This window comes from Macaca fascicularis, chromosome 7, assembly GCF_037993035.2.
Source record: "Macaca fascicularis isolate 582-1 chromosome 7, T2T-MFA8v1.1".
Lineage (NCBI taxonomy): Eukaryota > Metazoa > Chordata > Mammalia > Primates > Cercopithecidae > Macaca > Macaca fascicularis.
The window spans coordinates 55,795,800-55,817,956 of NC_088381.1; the positions used below are offsets into that span (position 1 = coordinate 55,795,800).

The following is a 22,157-nucleotide window of genomic DNA, read 5'->3' on the forward strand; positions in this document are numbered from 1 at the left end:
TCCAGACCAGGCAACATAGTGAGACTGTGTCTCAAAAAAAGAAAAAGAATAAGAAATAATGAGGATCTTACCTCTGCAATAGCAGAGAGGGAGAGAGAGAGACAAAGCAAATGTGGCAAAATGTTAACAGTGAATAAATAAATCTAGTTAAAGTGTATATGAATTTTATTGTAATTATCTTGCAATTCTTCTGTATTCTTAAATTTTGTTTTTCAAAATAAAATGTTTAATTTAAAAAGTAGAGATGGGCCAGGTGCAGTGGCTCATACCTGTAATCCTAGCACTTTGGGAGGCCAAGGTGGGCAGACAGCTTGAGCACAGAAGTTGAGACCAGCCTAGGGAACATAGGAAAACCCTGTCTCTACAAAAAATACCAAAATTAACTGGGTGCGGTGGCATGCACCTGTGGTCCCAGCTACTCAGGGGCTGAGGTGGGAGAATCACTTGAGACCGGGATATGGAGGTTGCAGTGAGTCGAGATCACCCCACTGCACTCCAACCTGGGCAACACAGTGAGACTCTCTCAAAAAAAAAAAAAAAAAAAAAAAAAAGGAGAGATGAACCAGCCTGGACATTGCCCAAGACACTGATCTAAAGGGGTGCTAAAATCTCCCTGGAAATGTAACTTGAAAAAAAATGTACTGTGAAAACATACCATAAGCTTCCATTTGTATAACATTCAAAATAGGGTGTAGGGGATGAGGAAATGGCAGCCTAGGAGGAAAACAGCTGCGGTTATAAAAGGGTAACAGGAAGGATCCTTGGAAATGTTCCATATGTTGACTGTAGTGATGGTCACACAAAGCCACACATGTGAACTAAATACACACGTGCATGCACACACACACACACACACACAAAACCCCCTACGAAGGAGTACATGTAGAACTACCTAAATCTGAACAAGGTGGAATGATTGCATGAATGTCAATTTCTTCGTTTTTATATTGTACTATGCTACATGGGGGAAGACTAGGTGGAGAGTATATGGGATCTTTATTACTTAATACAACTACATGTAAATCTACAATTATCACAAAATAAGAAGGTTTAACAATAGATAAATTTTATGATATTTAAATTAAATCTCAATAAAACTGTTAAAGCTGACTGAGATGGCATATGCCTGTAGTCCCAGCTACTTGGGAGGCTGAGGTACGAGAATCCCTTGAGCTCAGCCTAGGAAAATAAACAGACCTCTGTCTTAAAATAAATAAAATTTTCAAAAAGTAAATAAAACTGTTAAAAAAAAAAAAAAAGTAATGAGTCCAGCCACACGGGAACATATCATGATTGTTCTAAGTTAGTGCTTCTCAGTGGAAGCAGGACACTGAGAAAATGGGTGTTTTTGTTTGTCACCATCATGGGGCACTCTTGGGATTTGATGAATGTTGGATTACCTGCATTCCACACTATAGAAGTACACAACAAAGAATCAAACAAGGGCCAGGCCCGGTGGTGCACGCCTGTAATCCCAGCACTTTGGGAGGCAGAGACGGGTGGATCACGAGGTCAGAAGTTCAAGACCAGCCTGGCCAACATGGTAAAACCCCGGATCACGAGGTCAGGAGTTCAAGACCAGCCTGGCCAACACGGTAGAACCCCATCTCTACTAAAAATATAAAACTTAGCTGGGCGTGGTGGCACGTGCCTATATTCCCAGCTACTCAGGAGGCTGGAGCAGGAGAATTGCTTGAACCGGGACCCGAGAGGTGGAGGTTGCAGTGAGCCAAGATCACGTCATTGCATTGCAGCTTGGGCTACAGAGCAAGACTCCGTCTCAAGAAAAAAAGAAAGAATCAAACAAGACCCATACTGTCAGAGATTCAAGTACATTAAACATACACACAAACATAAAAACAATAGCAATACATTTGTTTATAATTATCTGAGCCTAGAGTTTAATCCCATATACAAGTAAAAACAAAAGTAATTTGTGTATGGTTTTAATATACATGGAATTTTCTAGGAATACAACTATTGTGTAAAAAAAGCAAAGGTTTTATTTTTTTTTTTGTTTTGAACTTTACCAAGAGTTATTCACCATTTCAGAAAATCACAATAGTGACAACACTTCCAAAATTTGAGTCACAAATATATTTTCATTAGTCTTTAGAGGCCATTCATGATATATATGTACATTTTATACATATGTGCATTTACATATGTGCATTTACCATATATGCATTCATAATATATATTTATGCATATGTACGTATATATTGAATCCTTATTTTGCAATGTCAGACATAAATAAAAAGTGTTGACCATATTCAGCTGAATATTACCTACAGAGTCTTGCACTGTTGCCCAGGCTCAAGTGCAGTGGTGTGATCTTGGCTCAGTGCAAGCTCCGCCTCCTGGGTTCACACCATTCTCCTGCCTCAGCCTTCTGAGTAGCTGGGACTACAGGCGCCCGCCACCACGCCTGGCTAATTTTTTGCACTTTTAGTAGAGACGAGATTTCACTGTGTTAGCCAGATGGTCTTGATCTCCTGACCTCGTGATCCGCCTGCCTTGGCCTCCCAAAGTGCTGGGATTACAGACGCGAGCCACCGCACCCAGCCTTACCTTTTTTTGAGACAGGGTTTCATTCTGTCACCCAGGTTGGAGTGCAGTCACACAATCATAGCTCACTGTAATCTTGAATTTCTGGGCTCAAGTGATCCTCCTGCCTCTGTCTCACAGTAGCTGGTACTACAGGCATGCACCACCACGCCTGGCTAACTCTTTAAGTTTTTGTAGAGACAAGGTCTCACCATGTTGCCCAGGCTGGTCTCAAACTCCTAGCATCAAGCGATCCTGCTGCTTTGGCTTCCCAAAGTGCTGGGATTACAAGCTTGAGCCACCAACTGTGCCTGGCCCAGTCGAATATTATATGTCCTGTAAAACCAAACTCATTCGTTATAAGTAGATACAAGCATCTGATTACTCAATTTTGTCATCTAATAGAGACATGCCTGTGCACCTACATATTGTAATACATATTATTTTCTAATAAATTACTTTCCTATTTTTCTCCTTTATATTATAGTTAGGTCATTAAGTAGAGTATTTATTGTTGTGTATGTAGATTGTATTACCTATGAATTTCATGCTGGGATTTTAAAGAGATGTTACAAAATACAGCAAGGTGAATAAAGGAAATATATTGGAGTTTGGGTTGACAGGGCTTGGATCAATGATTAAAGGGAGTGGGTGAAGGAGTCAGGTATAATGTGTTGATTTCTGACTTGGACAACTAGGTGGATGGTGGCGCCATTCACTGATACAGGCAATACAAAAGAAATAGTGGGGTTTAAAGAGGGAAATGATGAGTTCGGTTTTTGAGATTTTTAGCTTGAGGTGCCTTGGGATGTGGAGGCATCCCATGGGTACTAGGATATATACCTTCGGGTTTAGGAGATAGGTTTAGGTCACAGGCAGACTGGGAAGCATCAATATATTAACTAATAACTTAAATCAAAAGATGTATGAGATGGGCCAGGGAAAATGGACAGAGGAAGAAGGTACAAGACCAGAGCCCTGGGGGCACATTTAATGTCCAATACTTTTTTTTTTTTGAGACAGGGTCTTGCTGTGTTGCCCAGGCTGGAGTGCAGTGGTGCAATCATGGCTCACCATAGCCTCAACTTCCTGGGCCCAAGTGATCCTCCCACCTCAGTCTCCTGAGTAGCTTAGACTACAGGTACATGCCACCACATCCAGCTAATTTTTAAATTTTTTTTGTAGAGATGGGGTCTCACTATGTTGCTCTGTTTGGTCTTGAACTTTTCAGCTCAAGCCATCCTCCCACTTTGGCTTCCTAAAGTGCTGGATTTACAGGCACGAGCTACTGTGCCAATCAAGTGCCCAGTACATTTAAAAGCTGGGCAGAGGAAGAGGCCTGCAGAGGAGCCTGAGATCAAGCACCCTTAGGAGAAGAAAAGAAAGTAGAGTCTGAGGTCACAGAAGCTGATGGAAGAGTATTTTTCAACAATGGGAGAAAACCAGTCAAGATTGAGATATGTGAGATTAGAAAGCGGAGTTATGGCTGACCTTGGCTAAAGGCATTTCTGGCAGTGGAAGCCAGACTGGAAGAGGATAAGAAGTGAGTGGGGGAGAGCGAGTATGAGCAACTCTTCCTGGTAAAAAAAAAAAAAAGTTGCTGTCCACAGAAGATAATGCTTGGTAGGTGGAGAACATAGGGACTGAAGGAGCTGAGGCGGAGGGATGGAGAGGCTTAAGCATGTTAACTGCCACTGGGAAGAAGTCGGTAGAGACGGAAGCTATGGGAGTGTAAGAAAAAATTCATTCATTCAACAGTTGAGCACCTCCCACGCGCCCGATCAGTATGGCCGCCCCCACTTGAAAACATGCGTGTGGGTCGCCCATGTCTGACAAGTTAATGCAAGGCTTTATAGTTAGGTGAAAGCAGTTCTCCTTGAGCTCTTTCTCCTAACAGTTCCGATTCCGACCCTGACTCCAACAGACACCTCGTGGGAACGCACACACCGCTCGAACTCATGACCCCAACAGAAAACTTAAGGCCACAACTAAGTAACGGATCGCTGCCAAGGCCAAACTAGCCACGCCAATGCCACCAACGGAACCTCCCTAGCGCTCCGCCCCCGCTCGCGAGAACAGGGGCAACGGCGCGAGAAATCGCTTTCTGGTGAGCTCCGCCCCTTCTCTTTCTTTGTTTTCCTGTCCGACGATCTCGCGGGAGTTAGGCGACAAATCCCGCGAGCGCAGACCCGGGGCTGGCTCTGCGGCTCTCGCGATATTTGCGCGAGCCTGCTTCCTTCTTTCCTCCCTTGCCAGTCCGCCTGTCTTCCTCCCCCTCTTCCCTGCCCGGCCTCCCCCTTCTTCCCCCGCTGGCCCCCTCCCCGCAGGGATAATATGGTCTCCGGCGATGGACGCCCCAAAAGCAGGTCAGTTTCGGGCCTCCGAGCTGGGTCTGGCAGTTGGAAACGCGCGCTGTCTAGGCGCCGAATTCCTTGCTTTTCTCGCCTGGAGTCGCTCGGCAGGCGCCCAGGCCCTCGGGGCTCGGGTTGTGCTCCCCTCAGGGCCTGCCTGCTGGGCCGCCCTGTGAGCCTTGGCCGCGGAAGCTGGGGCTCTGGGTCCTCACCCTCTTGCGCGACCCCCGCAGGGCCGGCCGCCCCACCGCTGGCCTTGACCAGCACCACTCTCTCTTCGGTGGCCGCTGCCTGCTGCCAGCGACTTCCTGGCCCCCGTCAGCAACGCCAGGGGCAGGGAGAGGCCCACCATCTTCCCCTGCCCGCCCCCTCGTTGGCGAGCGATGAGGGCGGGGGCCTGCGTCTCCGTGTTCGGGTTTCACGCAGCTAGATGTTGATTCCACGGTCCAGCCTCAGGCCCCTCAGTCTCTCTATGCCTCTGGAAACCGAGTCAGGGGCAGTCAAGGTTGAACATTGGTCAGTCAGTTCTCCGACCATTTATTGCAACGCTGTCTCCTCCCCCGTCCACCTCCCTCTACAAAAAAGAAAAGAAAAGAAAAAAAGACTATTTGTTCTGAAAATGGGCTGTGCTTATGTTTTCTCCTTTTGGATGAAAGCCTTAACAATGTTGAGGGTCCTGCCCACCCACCGCTATGAGTCTGCACAAAAGATCTGAAGGTTCTTTTCAACCTCAAGGCTGCCTCCCCGCCACTGCCCCCTAGAATGTTGGGAGCTGAGGCACATTCAAATGAGACCTCTGGATCTTTGACTTTGTAGTTCAGCTTCAATTCGTGCAAAACCAGAAGGACTTGTCTCTTTCGGGGAGAATATGCTAATTTCCTAGATATTCTGTTACTTTTCAGTACTATGCTCTGGTAAGGACTTAATTGAGAAGTTTTTTTGTTTTGGTTTATTGAATGCTCTAAAAATCCGTCTTTTGGTTTTTATTTTTAATCAGCCCCTCTAATGTTAATTGTGGAATTCACAAATTCCTGTCTCTGCAGTTTTCAAGACATGTCTTTCCAAAACGTCCCCGTGGATTATTTAAATCATTCTTATTGTCCCTTTCCAGGTTTTCTTCGTTACATTTCAGGAGTGAATAATCTTACTAGTTTTTACTTGACAAATTATGGTTTAGAGCTGTGCTGTCCAGTGTGGCGGATACTAGCCCTGTGTGACTTTAATCAAAATTAAATAAATTAAAAATTCAGTTCCTTGGGCACCGTAGCCACATTTCAGGTGCTCAATAGCCACACGTTGCTACTGACTACTTTACTGGACAGCTCAAACATAGAATATTTCTACCATTGCAGAAAATTCTATTGGATAAAGCTAGTTTCCAGGTATTTTCACTTGAATAAGATATTTTGTTGCTGCGTTTAATGAAAATATATATTTTTTTTCAGGATACGCCTTTGAGTACCTTATTGAAACATTAAATGACAGTTCACATAAGAAGTTCTTTGATGTATCTAAACTTGGAGGCACCAAGTATGGTAATGTTGCTTTACATTTTCTTGGGTTTGTTTAGTCTCTAATGATGAAAATGCATTTGTCAAGCTGAGCTGAAGAAATTTTAAATGTATTTCCACCGTATTGTAACAGGTACACCTACACATACCTATACCATTTTAAATACTCCTCTTGAGACAACTTTTGTTCAGGGGAGATGTGGGCCCATACCTTAACTTCTCACTTAAAAATCTAAGTTAATTAAGGACTATTTTTTTTCCTCAAAGAAACCAATAATGCAGTTTTCAAGTTTTTGTGAAGACGGGGGTCTTGCTATGTTGCCCAGGCTAGTCTTGAACCCCTGGGCTCAAATAATCCTCCCGCCTCTGCCTCCCTAAGTTTTGGGATTATACATGTAAGCTACTGCGCCTGGCCTAATATGATTTTTAGAAGAACCTGACTGACTGATTATATTCTACACCAATTAAATGTATATTTTACTTTCTCTTTTCTTGTTTTTTTTTTTTTTTTTTTTTTTTTTGAGGCAGATTCTTGCTCTGTTGCCCAGGCTGGAGCACAACGTCATGATAATAGCTCATACAGCCTTGAACTCCTGGGCTAAAGCAATCCTGCCTCAGCCTCCCAAGTAACAAGGCCTACAGGTGCGTGCCAACACACTTGGCTAATTTTTATATTTTTTGTAGTGATAGAGTCTTGCTGTGTTGCCCAGGCTAGTCTCAGATCTCAAGTGTTCCGTCTGCCTCAGTCTCCCAAAGTATTGGGATTACAGGCATGAGCCACTATGCCTGGCCTATTTTACTTTGTCAAATGAACAATGCCCACATCTGTTCTTTCTGCTGTCTGTTGAATAGGAATCACCAACAGTACCCATTGATTTGAGTTGTTCTGAAGTATTGGGCGTGATTTGCCCCAACCTCCACACCTACAGTTTTGGCAGGCATTCTCATTCACCTTATCAAGGTCAAACCTTTCTCTGTGGTCTCAGAAGAGTGAATGTGGGTGACCTATAGAGCATTGGATGGAAGTTTTGGCTTTACTGACAGTTGAGTAACTTTCTCAATTAGGCCAATAAAGAGACCTGTTTAGAAGACTGATTATTCTTTGTGAGCTTTTCATGACAGTGACATGAAAAGGTAAATTGAATGCCACATCTGTTGCAGTCAGTTTTGGAAGGAGCTTTAACCTTTTTTTTCTTGCATTATTTAATTAAGAAGATTGTTCTTTTGATTTTTCTGTAGAGTTTGAGGAATTTAAATATTCTTGACTGCTCTGTGTAATAGGTTTTGTGTATTGTGAAATACAGCTATTTTGGGGTATCTTAGAGAATCCCCATTTTAGAATTAGGTTGTCATTTAAAAATAAACAGTTTGCCAAAATGAGAGCAATATCCTTTACCTTGCATGTGTAGCTGCAGTGATTTGTGTTGATATGTTTGTTAAAGGAGGTTGATCATTTTCTTAATGATGTATGTCTTTCACATTAATTTTATCCCTTTACTGATGATGAGTTTGCATTAATTTTGAAAAGAAAACAGCTAGATTGATTGTTTACAAGAACAGTCATTTTATTTCCCTTTTACTTCTCCAAAATCTAGTGATCCTGGCTTGGAAGTCTTTTAACCCAGATTTCATAGTTTAATAAATTAAAGGAGCACATATGATGTTTTGAAAATTGAGTATAAATTCTGTGTATAATCTGTAGAAATGTGCTTACTTGAAGATGACCTATATTTCTCAAATTTAAGGAATCAGTAGGAAACTATCAAAAACAACTGTAAAATGCATTGAAAGGGAATGATTGATAATCTGAAAGTTAAATTTTCTCTGGGAAATAAGCTGTCATGGGAATTTGTACGTAACGGTACAGAGTACATGTGTACTTAACATAATTCCAGAATTACCAGTTTTTATAACCATGATAAATGCAATAATAGAATACCTGTGAATATAAATACTTTCAAAACAGAAAGTTGGTTTTTATTTATGTGGGGTCAATACCCTGGTTTTTATTTTATTTTATTTTATTTTATTTATTTTTTTGAGACAGGATCTTGGTCTGTCACCTAGGCTGGAGTGCAATGGTGTGATCTCAGCTCACTGCAGCCTCTGCCTCCTGAGTGCAAGCAATTCTCCTGCCTCAGCCTCCCAAGTAGCTGGGACTATAGGCGTACATCACCACACCCAGATAGTTGTAGAGACGGGGGTTTTACCATGTAGGTCAGGCTGGTCTCGAACTCCTGACCTCAAGTGATCCACCCACCTCAGCCTCCTAAAGTACTGGGATTATAGGAGTGAGCCACTGCGCCCAACCCCTCCTGGTTTTTCAATAGAGTGATTATTATGAGAGGTTATTAAGTAATAATTAAGTAATTTCCTAATAAGGAGTAAAATTTGAAGAATTGACTTTGAAAGAAAGGAACTTAGGAAGTATTTGGTTGTTCAGCCTTAGAACAAAAAATTCTTACTGCATTTTTGAAAGGAACAGATTGAATTGCCTCCTAGACATATCCCTACAAAAAGATATTGCTTTGGTAGTCACCAAGGTTCAGAGCCAGTCTTCTCTGCCTCCATTCCACATTTTGATGCCTGCTAGGTTGAGAATGACTGTTGTAATGAGTAACAATTAATGAAGGGAATGGATTCTATCCCTCATAAATGTTGCAGAGTAAAGACAGTTGAGAAACATTGTTCTGAGCTCCATGCTAACCGTATTAGGGATGCCTACAGCTGCAAGGAACTGAAAACTTGCTGTCCAATGACTTTAAGAAATAGGAGTTTATTTTTCTAACGTAACGAAGTGTGGAGATGGGCAGAATGGGGCTGTGCAGCACCAATCTCAGCAAGGATCTGGGCTCGTCCTTTCTTCCCGTTTTGTTTTTATTCTTTTGGTTGCATCTCCAGGCATTATGTCTGTGTTCCAAGCAGCTGGAGGAACAAAACAAGAAGAAAAACCCTCTCCAGGGGCTTTTGCCTCTTTGGCCAAAGTGTCAGTGGCCACTCTTAGCTTCAAGAAGGCTGAAAGATGGAATAATCATGGTCTTCTATTATCCATGGGGGATATGTTCCAAGACACTCAGTAGACACCTGAAACTATAGATAGTACCAAACTGTGTATATACTGTTTGGTATATATATTTTTCCTATACGTACATATCTGTGATATAACTTAATTTATAAATTAGGAACAGTAGAGATTAACAATAGCTGGTAATAGAACATTTATGACAACGTACTATAATAAAAGTTATGTGAATATAGTCTTTCGCTTTCAAAATATCTTATCGTGCTGTTCTGCAGGTAACTGAAACCACAGAAAGCCATAGATAAGATGGGGTACTGTATTTTACCTTTACAGCTTTTACAATAGAGAAAGGAAAGGGAGAAGTGGTTGGGAGTGAGTGGTAAGTGAACCAGCCTAGTCTATCTGCGTTACCAACCTGATGCCTTCTCTTATTCTGACTTTAGGTAGAGTTCAACACAGATTATTTGATTTCTGCTTTTTTACTGCTATTTTATCCTTTTGCTTCCCAAATTTATACTCAAGGTACCTCTATGGAAGTGGGCACATCTGAGACATTGATTACATTTTGATCTTATATCATTTTGCTTGTGCAGAATCTTTTTTTTTTTTTTGAGACAGAGGGAGGCTCGCTCTGTTACCTAAGCTGGAGTGCAGTGGCACGATCTTGGTTCACTGCCACCGCCATCTCCAGGGTTCAAGTGATTCTCGTGCCTCAGCCTCCCAAGTAGCTGGGACTACAGGTGTGTGCCACCACATCCGGCTAATTTTTTATTTTTAGTAGAGATGGAGTTTTGCTATATTGACAAGGCTGGTCTCAAACTCCTGACCTCAAGCAGCCCTCCTGTTTTGGCCTCCCAAAGTGCTGGGATTACAGGCGTGAACCACTGCACTTAGCCGGTTGTGGGGAATCTCTTTAATATTCTGGAGCTGGCTATCTGGCACTCCAATGCGCTGACTAGAAACATGTCAAAATCTAGGTAGTCTCAAAATGTAGATTTTGAGTAACTCTTAAAAAAGAAATTATAAAGATAGGGTCTCACTGTCACCCTGGCTGGAGTGCTGTGACATGATGATAGCTCACTGGAGCCGCAAACTCCTGAGCTCAAGAGATCCTCCCACCTCACCCTCTCGAGTAGCTGATTTGGGTGACTCTCTTAAGTAGATCTCTGAATTTGAAACTATTGCTATTTTTAGGGAGAGGAAAAATCAGTGTTGTCTCCATGTATGATGGAGGACAGTCAACACCAGATAATTAGAATGAACAGCATAGTGGAAACATGAATGACTATCTCGAATGAAGGGGAAGACAGTAGAGAGACTGGCCTAGCTGGAGTGAAAGGTAGTTTTAAGATAGTACCTGTTACTGGGCAACAGGGCCTCTGGTGGTGTAAAGCCCCCAGGCACCCCTCTTTATCTCAGGTCATCTCATTCACTCTTTCTTTTGTCCTTTCTGTCTGCTTGCTTTTTTAACCACAGTACTGCTTAGTCCTCCAGTAGAGCTGGGACTTAGTGTCCAAATCCTACCTTGCAGCCTTTGAAAGAAAATCCTGTATTTATTTAGGAGAGTTTTTATCATTTAGAAGAATCACAGAAAGACAAGAACATTGCAGATGGTACAGAAAGTCTCATTTTTATGTGTATACAAAAGTATATGTAAATATGCTACTTTTAATAAAAATAGAGTATATGTTGTAACCCTTTTTTTCACTTAATATATCATGAACATCTTTCCATGTCATTGAATACAGGTATCCCTTGCCATCTGAATCTATTTGATTTCTCGGTCACGGAGCATGAGTTCAGGTAGAAAGGGATACCTGTACTTCTCTACAGCTTCTAATAGCTGCACGATATTGCCTGTATGAGTGCATTATGGTTTAGTTAACAGACCTTTGAATATTGAAGCTGATAGTAACTTTTCTCTATAAAGTTTTGCATGTGCTAATACTTACATTTTTGTGCAAACTTGTCATTATATAGAATTGTTGGGTTGAAAGTATGTTATTCCCTCCACCCCATCACACACTTTTATTTTTATACTTTTACTATTTTCTGTTGATTCCAGTCTTTTACTTTTTATTTTTTGAGACAGAGTCTTGCTCTGTTGCCCAGGCTGGAGTGCAGTGGCACAATCTCATTTCATTGCATCCTCCACCTTCTGGGTTCAAGTGATTCTTCTTCTCCAGCCTCTGGAGTAGCTGGGATTACAGGCCGATGCCATCACACCCTTCTTTTTTGGTATTTTTGGTAGAGACGGAGTTTCGACATGCTGGCCAGGCTGGTCTCGGAACTCCTGGCCTCAGGTGATCCACCTACCTTGGCCTCCTAAAGTGTTAAGATTACGGGCATGAGCCACTGCGCCCGGTCTGGTTCCAGTTTTTACCTTGGACTGTAAGGAACAAAAACTCACTCAAGTAAAAAATAGGTTGCAGTTTCCAGACATCCAAAGACAAAGGAAGAAAGCATAGTCAAGTTTCAGGGAACCAGAATTTCTAAGCCAGAGGCAGTGTTCTGTTTGTCACTTGAAGGCTGCCTGGTTTCCTTATTTTCTGTTTCTTTTTGAATATCCAGTCTTCCATCTCTACAGCTTACTTTACTTACTCATTTTTGTATAATGCCCAATATAGCCACTGCTGACCATTCTTGTATGTTATGGCTGGATTTCCAACCGGTTAAGACTGTACCTCTAGGTGACTCTTGTACTTGTTTTGTTTTTTTCCTCAGGGTCTTGCTCTGTTGTCCAGACGAGTGTAGTGGTTCAATCATGGCCCACTGCAGCCTGGACCTCCTGGGCTCAAGTGATCCTCCTGCCTTAGTCTCCCAAGTGGTTGGTACTACAGGCACATGCCACCATGCCTGGCTAAATTTTAAATGTTTTGTAGAGACAGGGTCTCCCTACGTTGCCTAGGCTGGTCTTGAATCCTGGCCTCAAGCAATCCTCCTGCCTCAGCTTCCGAAAGTGCTGGGATTACAGGTGTGATCTGTTGTATCTGGCTTACCTGTTGTTTTAACCTATTTTGACTGCACTTGTCAGGAGTCTATTGCTGGTCCGGTTATCTTGCTGGTAGAGACACAAATCTGGTCATCTTTTATGCGGACTCTTGAAAGACTGGGTTGGGAAAGCAATGAAATAGTTTGCTTGTAATTTGTACACATAGTACATAACTTTCCAAGGATTACCTTTACCTGACATTATCCTACTGGTCCATGTTCAGCCGTATATTTATCAGCCCTCCACATTTCAACTTTGCTTTTATTGTCAATTTCTATTCTAGATTAGGCCCTTTTGGTTCCAAGGAACAGACACTAGCTCGAGTGAAGAAGGATTTATTGTAATGATACAGCACAGCACTCTCCAGGCCAATGAAATGTGGCTGTCTCTCAAGAAAATGGTGGTGGCCCAGAATTAAGAAAGTTCTTTATTATTTTCTCTGAGGAGCTTCAGATTTCTACCCTGTTCCACTCTTCTACTTCCTCCACTTCACTATAGACAATCCCCCTCTGCCCACTCACTTTGTACATGGCCTCAAATGGCAACCTCAGACCCTAGCTTACCTCTTAACACCTTTCCGGTTCAGTCTCTCTGTGTCCTGATTACACCTTTCTGATAGGTGAATCTAATCGCCCCAGTGTCTCCTTTCTCACAAGACTTTTGGTCATCAGCCTGCCAGGGGATTGGCTTTTGCTTCGCTGCTGTAACCAAGGAGGCCACAGGCCACTGAGAATGGTAGCAGTTTGATAGGCACCACGAAGGACATCTGTTGTATTATGTTAGCAAATAATGCCAGTTTACATGCTTACCAGTAGTGAATGAAAAGAATATGTGTTTCTGAACCTTGATCAATAGTAGATATTATTTTTCTTGTTGGCTCAATTTCTGTCGGTGAATGAAGTGAAGAAAAAAATGTTTTTTCTTCTACATTAAATTGGGGAGTTTATTGTGAAGATTTGAAGGAAATACGAAAATTGAGGGGATCTGATTGTGTGGTCAGATTAGACTTTTTGTTCCCTTCAGTAGGCTTGTGTATAGCCCATGATTCTGACTAAGCTGATTTTCCCTATTTCTGCTTTCCTTTCTTTTTCTTTTCCTTTTTTTTTTTTTTTTTTTTTTTTTTTGAGATGGAGTCTCGCTCAGTCACCCAGGCTGGAGTGCAGTGGGGAGATCTCGGCTCACTGCAACATCTGCCTCCCAGGTTCGAGTGATTCTCCTGCCTCAGCCTCCTGAGTAGCTGGGATTACAGGTGTGTGCCACCACACCTGGCTGATTTTGTATATTTAGTAGAGATGGGGTTTCGCCATGTTGGCTAGGCTGGTCTCAAACTCCTGACCTCAGGTGATCCTCCTGCCTCAGCCTCCCAAAGTGCTGGGATTACAAGCGTGAGCCACCACTCCCGGCCTAATTTTTTTTAATCTTTTATAGAGATGGGAGTCTCCTGAACTCCTGACCTCAAGCAGTCTTCCTGCCTTGGCCTCCCAGAGTGCTAGGATTACAGGTGTGAGCCACCGTGCCCAGCTCATTATTCTGCTTTTCTTTTTCTCTTGGTTCCTCTTTGTTTCCATCTGTTTTCTGCCTTCTCCCTAAGTCAAGTTCAAGGTATCACAGAACGAGACTGAGGCAGCCTATTAGATGTGGCATTTGTGCTTGGCTATTCCCTATGCCACTGGCCAGACTCTAGATTGGTTGTCTGTTGGAAGGCTGGCTCCAGGTCCCAGCCATTCATGACAGGGTGGCAAGACTACCCAGAGCCCACCAGCAATTGGTGTAGAGGGAACTTTTTAGAAAGAGGGCTGTGGTATAGGCATTCTGAGGACCTGCCAGTACAGGTGAAAAAACAAAATCTTATGCAGGGATCTGTTTTGTTTTCTGCTTCCTCAGACTCTTGTCAATGGCAACGTATGTATGTATGTAAGTATGTGTTTATTTGAGACAGTCTTGCTCTGTCATCCCAGCTGGAGTGCAGTGGCATGATCTTGGCTCCCTGTGACCTCTGCCTTCCGAGTTGAAGTAACTCTTGTGTCTCTGCCACCCGAGTAGCTGGGATTACAGGTGCACACCACCACGCTCGACTGATTTCTATATTTTTAGTAAAGATGCGGTTTCACCATGTTGGCCAGGCTGGTCTCGAGCTCCTGGCTCAAGTGATCTGCCAGCCTTGTCTTCCCAAAGTGCTGGGATTACAGCCATGAGCCACCGTGCTGGACCCAGTGGCAATTTGTTTAAAAAGAGGGGGAAAAAAGGTCAGAGTTTGTTTATTTATTTGAAGAGACAAGGTCTTGTTCCATGGAGGTCAGACTTTCTTTATTGGAAATCATCTCTATCCTGCCTGGTTCTGGTTAGAGACAGAAACACTTCTTTGCTTCTAGTCAGACATGGGCATGGGTGAGTCCTGTTGCCAGGCCTGATGTGATTACAGGGCTTTTTAGAAGGGCTTCCTAATCTTTTCTCCAGGCCCCTAGCCTTCAGCAGGGCTAGCTTTACCCTGTAGCTATGCTGGCTGGTTCCTGCTCTGGTCTTCTAGCCCCCCTTTCCCAGTCTGGACTCCAAAGATGCAATCTCTTTGGGGGCTTTTGGCAGGCTTAGAGAACCTGTGGCTTCAGTCTTTCCCCCTTCCTTCAGGCTGATGGGTTTCTCTGTTACATTTAGTTATCTAAAGCCTGCTTACTAGAGTACTGATATTCCTCATGGGTAATTTCTTCACTACTGCTTGAACTTGGAATTTTCCATTTTTACCAATAACACCACCCTTTTACTTCACTCTGCTGCTTCATGATAAGCAGGGAAGATAGTTTTAAATCTGCCGTGTGCAGATAATACAGATAAGGTTAAAAATCTAAGTAATGTGCCTAAGGTCACAACATATCTTCTAGGTGAGGAAACTTAGCCTTAAACTCGTATCTTCTGATTTCAAGACCAACACCTTTTCTCTCCAATACCATACTATTTCCCAGTTTAGTAATGTCAGTAATAAAAAAAAATTTTAAGTATTTGTTGAGTATGTATTTATCCACTTCTATAAGCTCTGTTATACACTTGGCCAAGGTCCCACAACTAATTACCATTACCTACTAAGTGGTGGAACAGAAGCATGAACAAAAATCTTGATTCCAAAACCTATGCTTGTAAAAACCTATTACAGCAGGGATTGCAAGCTCATGCTTATAGGGACCAGAGAGGCAACATAAACAAGTGAAATGCTCTGCTGGGAATTGTGTGGCAAACAGGAAGGCACATGTCCTATATAGAGTAGGTGCTTACTAAGTTCCAGCAGAAGTATAAGGTTGTATTGTAAAGTGTTCTGATTGAAAGACCTGTGGTTTTTTAAATGTTGGCAGTTAAATTTAAAATGTGAAAACTCTGCAGAACAAGCAAAACATGTCTGCAGGCCAGCAGACATGAGACAGAGTTTGTGACCTCTCTACTGAGAGATACACTTTATTTTCTAATCTTTGCAGCGGCTATTTAGCCTTGAATAGTAGAATCTGCAGTCTTGGGAGCCTTGGTTTGCCTTTCATCAGATGCTTCCCATATACAATAGCAGACCTCAGCATTTTTTTTTTTTCAGAGCCTGAACCACCTATTGGATCTTCTACTAAGTAACTGATCAAAGGATATTTATTGTTACCAGATTATTTCAGAAGTGGGATAACATGAATTACTATACTTAACCAGTTTAAATTACCAGCATCCTGGTTCCTCCGTGGTGTTTTTAATTACCTGTCCTTAAAGGGTTAGCTTTGTGGATTCATAGAATTCTAGAAATTCCTAATTAGAAAAGGCAGATGTAATCTAGTCCATTTTTTTTTACTTGTTGCATGAGTCTCTCAACAATACCATTTAATTCATTCAGCTAATATTTATTGAGTACTTGTATATTTCTAGCAAATGAAAGATGGCTAAGATAGTATCTGTGCTAAAGAAAACACACGATTTAGTAATGGGGACATACAAGGAAAATATGCGTAAAGTACAGTACTATGTTGTAGCAATTTGGGTCTAGTCAGGAGATAGAAACCACATAATAGGTTAAACAGAGGAAACTTAATATACATAATTATTAACTATGATAAGAATAATTGTAATACAGAAAAATTGTATATAGTACTGTAGGATTAAGGGAGAATACCCAAGGAAGGACAAACTTGGAAGAGGTTCAGAACTCACTGGAATAGGTGTGGGTTGGCTCACAGATAACAGAGAAGTATATTGGTTTTGGCCAGGTTGGAGCTGGTCTGGAGTTGCTGGGTAGGCAGTAGGCCACCCTCTGGAGTGCAGGCAGGGGATCTAATGATCAGGAACTAGTGGTGTGGGCATGCGTTGGGAAAACAGATGCTGGTAGGGGGCAAGAGCCCTTCAGAGCTCATAGGCCGTGTTGGAGCTTGCAGAAGGAGTGACGGCTCAATATGTGACCTTCGAGGCAGCTTACAGATGGAGTCCACGTGCTGTCAGAGCAGCAGGCCTTCTTTACGAGAGTGCCTCAGTCCAGGTACTGGCACAGGCAGGAGGCCTTCAGAGCGTACAGCTATATAGGGACTCCGGCTCCCATGTTGAGAGGGCTGTGGTGATATTAACATGTTTGTATGTATTTGTATATGTGTGTGGGTGTGTGTGTGTGTGTTTTAATATACAGTGTAATGGTGTCCACATTTGGAAGTTCTGCATAACTTGATGAACTCTTATTTCTCAAAGACCAACAATGTAATGAGCAGACTGGTAGAAGCTTATTTCATTCAAATATTGCTCTGTTGCCCAGGCTGGAGTGCAGTGGCACAATCTCAGCTCACTGCAACCTCCACCTCCTAGGTTCAAGTGATTCTCCTGCCTCAGCCTCCCGAGTAGCTGCAATTACAGGTGCCTACCCACCACGCCTGGCAAATTTTTTGTATTTTTAGTAGTGACGGGGTTTTACCGTGTTGGCTGGGCTGGTCTCAAACTTCTGACCTCAGATGATCCACTCACCTCGGCCTCCCAAAGTGCTGGGATTACAGGTGTGAGCCACCGTGCTCAGCCTTCATTCACTTTTGAGAAACTTTTTGCCAAATATACACATTTGAGTAACCATAATTTGTCAGTTCCTTCAAGTGAAAAACTGTTCTTTGAAAAAAAATGGCTTAATTTTAGCTTGCAACTCAATCATACAAGAGTTTTTCTGCAGGCAACTGATGTACTTTGGTATTGAGTAGAAATGTTGTATAAATATATTTCATTTTTGTCACACAGAATATTAAGACTTGACCTCAGCAGTTGAGATTTAGTAAAATTAAGTTTTTCTGCTTCTTAGGGACATTTTTAAGTGAAACTGGTATTTTGTGTGATAATAAACAATACAAGTACTACAGGTTGAGTATCCCTAATCTGAAAATCTGAAATCTGAAACTTTCTGAGCACCGACGCTCAGAGGAAATGCTCATTGGAGCACTCTAGATTTTTTTCTTTTTTCTTCTTTTAAGATGGGGTTTCACTCTAGTCTCCCAGGCTGGAGTGCAATGGCACAATCTTGGCTCACTGCAGCCTCTGCCTCCGGGGTTCGAGCGATTCTCCTGCCTCAGCCTCCCTAGTAGCTGGAACTACAGGCGTGAGCCACTGCACCTGACAGGGTTTCACCATGTTGGTCAGGCTGGTCTCAAACTCCTGACCTTAGGTGATCCATTCACCTCGACCTCCCAAAGTGCTGGGATTACAGGAGTAAGCCACCACACCTGCTGGATTTTGGATTTTTGGATTAGGGATACTCAACCTGTAGTACAGTTTGGTGCCCCTGCTTTGAGTCCTGCTAAGGCATCAGCAGTTTAGGACCACATTTTGAAAATCACAGTATGGTGTTGGAGGCACCCCCTGAGGAACCTAAGCGAGAGATGATGTAGTGGTGGTTTGGGCTAGATTTAATGGTGATATTGATAGAAGACAAAAAGATGTGGGAGAGAGGCATTGAGGAAGATGCCTCATTGTTTTGGCATAAACATCTGGAAGGATGGTGGTGCTATTTACTGCTCTAGGAAATGGAAGATGAGGTGTGATGATAAGGGGAAGGGGCAGAAGGGAAGTCACTGAGTTCAAGTTTAGGTACTAGTGAATTTGGGAACATACCAGTATTAAAGTAAACATGTTCAGGAGGAATCGGGCATGTGGTTTTGGAGCTTAGAAGGCAGACTTGGACTACAGAAAGTATTTTGGAATTATTAGTGTAGATGTAGTGATAATTGAAGCCATAGGGGCAGTTGTACTCCCTGGAAGAAACAGTGTAGAGTAAGAAAAAAAGTGAGTCTCAATATGAACTCTGAGGAACTCCTACATTTAAAGATCAGATAAAGGAGTAGAGGTTAAAAAGGAAAATAGGGCTACCTAGAAGTGTTAAGAACTATAAAGGCTTGACATGGTGACTCACGCCTGTAATCTCAGCACTTTGGGAGGCTGAGGCGGGAGGATCTCTTGAGCCCAGGAGTTAGAGACCTGCCTGGGCAACATAGACCTCTATCTCTATTTTTAAAAAATGAAAAAGAACTGTAGAGGATCTAAAATTTTACCTTCCTCGAAAGTTAACAAATTAACCTGACGTAATTTCCTGTGTGTTGGCAGGAGGCACCTGACTCCTGGATCCAAGACAATGGATTTTACTCACAGCAAAACATTATCCTTATTACCAGTATTTATGTTGGTTTCCCAAGCTCCAGTTTCTACAGGGTAATGTTGAAGAAGGCCAGGTAACACCTGCACACACAGGGGTTGTGTTACAGGAAAGGAACTGTGGCTTAGGAAACCCAAGTGTTTTATAATGGGTAGTAAGCATGCCTGCTCTTTGCTCCAGAGCGAGACGCTATGGTGTATTTGAAGACTATTCACTATATAGACATCTCTGAAAAAGTAGTCTGGAACAAAGGCAGTCATTGCCTCTGTTCACAAGTCTTGAAGAAATGTGAGATGGGAGACATGGAAAATTGCCTTCCAACAGTATGTTAGAAAGAAAACTGGAAGATGGTGGTGTGGAATCCAGTAGAAGGAGTGTTTCAAAAAGGAGGTAATTAATAACTCTGTTGAATATTGCTACAAGGCTGTTGGGACTTTAGCTAGACCTGCTTCATTTGTGTTTAAGGATAGAAATCATATAGATTAGGGCTAAGGTGAATGGAAGGTAGAAAAGTGGGCACTGAAAATATAGAGAATTTGAAGAAAGCAGTACTTTTGTTGTCAGTTGGGGCTAAGAGCTGTTTAAATGTTGATGGGAAGAAACCAACTGAATTGGAAACCAGTTTGCAAAAAAAGGAGAGAGGAAATGATGACTCTTGGGTCCTAAAATGGTTAATGGAAATAGGATGCAAAACTCCTATAGAGAAGTTATCATTTAGTAGGAGGAAGAAGTCCGCAGCTCCCTTAACTGGTGAAAGGGTGAATTCAGAGGCAGCGAGGCTTGTGGGTATAGTAGGAGGAAGTTGAGAGGTAACTGTTAGTTTCTGTTTATCAGTGGGGTAAGAATTGGGGGTAGGTCCTGTGGAAGATAGAGATTAAATTTTAAGGAGAGTGGATGAAGATAAGAGTTAATTGATGTGGAGTGTGGGAAAATAAGCAGATCAGAGAAACATTAGGATTTCTGGGTGAATAGTGAAGACCTGATTGAAGTTATAATCATGTATTTACATGGGTACTAGTTTCTCTGCGTTGATGTTTTAGGAATTTTTTCCTCATTGTTCTTCCTCAACATAAAACTTAAAACCACAACAAATTACCATTCATACCTATTAGAATGGGTACTGTATAAAAGACAGACAATGACGAATGTTGGGGAGGATATGGAGAGATGGGAAGCCTCATACACTGCTAGTGGGGATGTAAAATAGTGTAGCCACTTTGGGAAACAATTTGGCAGTTTGTTAAAAAGTTAAACATAAATTTACCATGTGGCCCAGCAATTTCATTCCTAAGTATCTATCCAAGAAAAATGAAAACGTTTATTACAGAAAGATTTTCAAATGATCTTAGCAGCATTATTCATAGCTGAGAGTTGAAACCAACCTAAATGTCCTGCAGTGGGTGAATGAATAGGCAAAACTTTGGTATACAGTGGAATACTATTCAGCAGTAAAAAGAAATTGACTATAGATACCTGCTACAATGTGGATGAACTGTAAAAAGCAGGCTCAGTGAAAAAAATACAGACGTAAGAGACTTTATTTTATGATTGCATTCATATGAAATGCACAGGAAAGGCAAAGAATAGATTGGTGGTTTCTTGGGTTAGAGAGGAGGGGGAGAGGGATTAACAGTAAATAGGCATGAGAGATCTGTTGAGATGATGAAAATGTTCTAAAACTGATCTATGATGTTGATTGTACAGCTTGGTAAACAACGTTACAAAAATCACTAAATCATACACTTGGAAAGGATGAATTATAGTTTTAAAAAAGAGAGAATAGTTCTTAAGCAGGGAGGTGATATGGAGTGGACCAACTGCGGGGGTGGGGTGAAAAAAGAACAGGATTGGTGTTTTCTTGAGCAAATGGGGTAAAAGAACAAAGAGGATTAATGTAGGGTTTGGGGATGAGAGATTGAACCACATTGACCCTAACTGCATAAGTAAGGAAAGCGTGGATAGGCTGGTGCCTATGAATAAGGAGAAAGTCCCCACAGTGTTGGAAAGAACAGGTGTGGTAAGAGTGGGGACCAGAGAGGTTCTGAAGTTTAGGGAACTTGCAAGATGGTATAGTTGGAGCATAAGAGCATATGTAGAGGTGAGATGGCGAGAGAAGGGAGGAAGAAAGGGAATAAATGGGCCTTCCTGAACTTTATACCTGTTTGAAAGTGGGGATGTAGAATTAATATTGTTGAAAAAGCAAACCAAGGCTGGACATGGTGTCTCCTGCCTTTAATCCCAGCACTTTGGAAGGCCAAGGCTGGAGGATCGCTTGAGGCCAGAAGTTGGGAGGCCAACCTGGGCAACACTGGGAGATCCCATCTCTATTAAAAAGAAAAAAACCGGAGCATGTGTTCATTTTTCACATCTGCTAGTTTACTCTCTTGTTATAACTCTTCTACTGGAATATCTACCTGTAGGTTTAATTTAAGGGTTAAATGGAATAATTTATATAAAGTACCTCTGTATCTGCCCCTTAGTCTTAAATAAACAACTGCAGATGTTATTGTTGGAAAAGTTGAGGAAGAAAAGCATATTTGTTGTCTATTGCATAACAAATTAAACCAAAAGCAACAATAAACATTTATGACAGTCACAATTTCTGTAGGTCGGGAATTTGCAGTGGCTTAGTCGAATAGTCGTGGCCCAAGGCCTCACTCACATGGCTGACAGGCTGGCGCTTCCTGATGATGGAGAGGCTTCAGTTCTTTTCCATATGGGCCTCTCCTCAGTGCTGCTCAATAGTCTCATAATAGGCTGCTGACTTTTCACCGAGTAATCTAAGAGAGGAAGGCTGAAGCCAAAATACTTTTATAGCCCAGCTTTGGAAGACACACTCTGTCATCTCTGCCATACTCTATTGAGTCAGACAAGCAGAACTGATTTCAGTACAGATTATATGAGAGCATGACTATCAGAAGGCAAGTATTATTGGTATCATCTTGGAGATTGGCTACCACAGGGAGAAATAAGACATTTTGTTTTTGTTTTCAGAGAGAGTGGTATATTTATTCATTTACATCTTCCCTGGCAGTAGGTCTCTAGTCTTTACTTTTGCAAATTTAGACAAATTTGAGATCGTTGGTGCTTCTTCATGACAAAA

The 22,157-nt window shown here is 42.1% G+C and overlaps 1 protein-coding gene across 1 annotated transcript in view; it reads left to right on the forward strand.

The window, feature by feature from the left end:
- Nucleotides 1–4,772: 4,772 nt before the first annotated feature.
- IREB2 (iron responsive element binding protein 2) overlaps nucleotides 4,773–22,157 on the forward strand; it is a 64,117-nt gene continuing 46,732 nt past the window's right edge. The window contains exons 1-2 of the mRNA XM_005560209.4: nucleotides 4,773–4,913; nucleotides 6,344–6,433. Of these exons, the coding sequence (XP_005560266.1) occupies nucleotides 4,895–4,913; nucleotides 6,344–6,433 (109 nt within the window). The 5' untranslated portion in view covers nucleotides 4,773–4,894. The remainder of the gene's footprint in view (nucleotides 4,914–6,343; nucleotides 6,434–22,157) is intronic.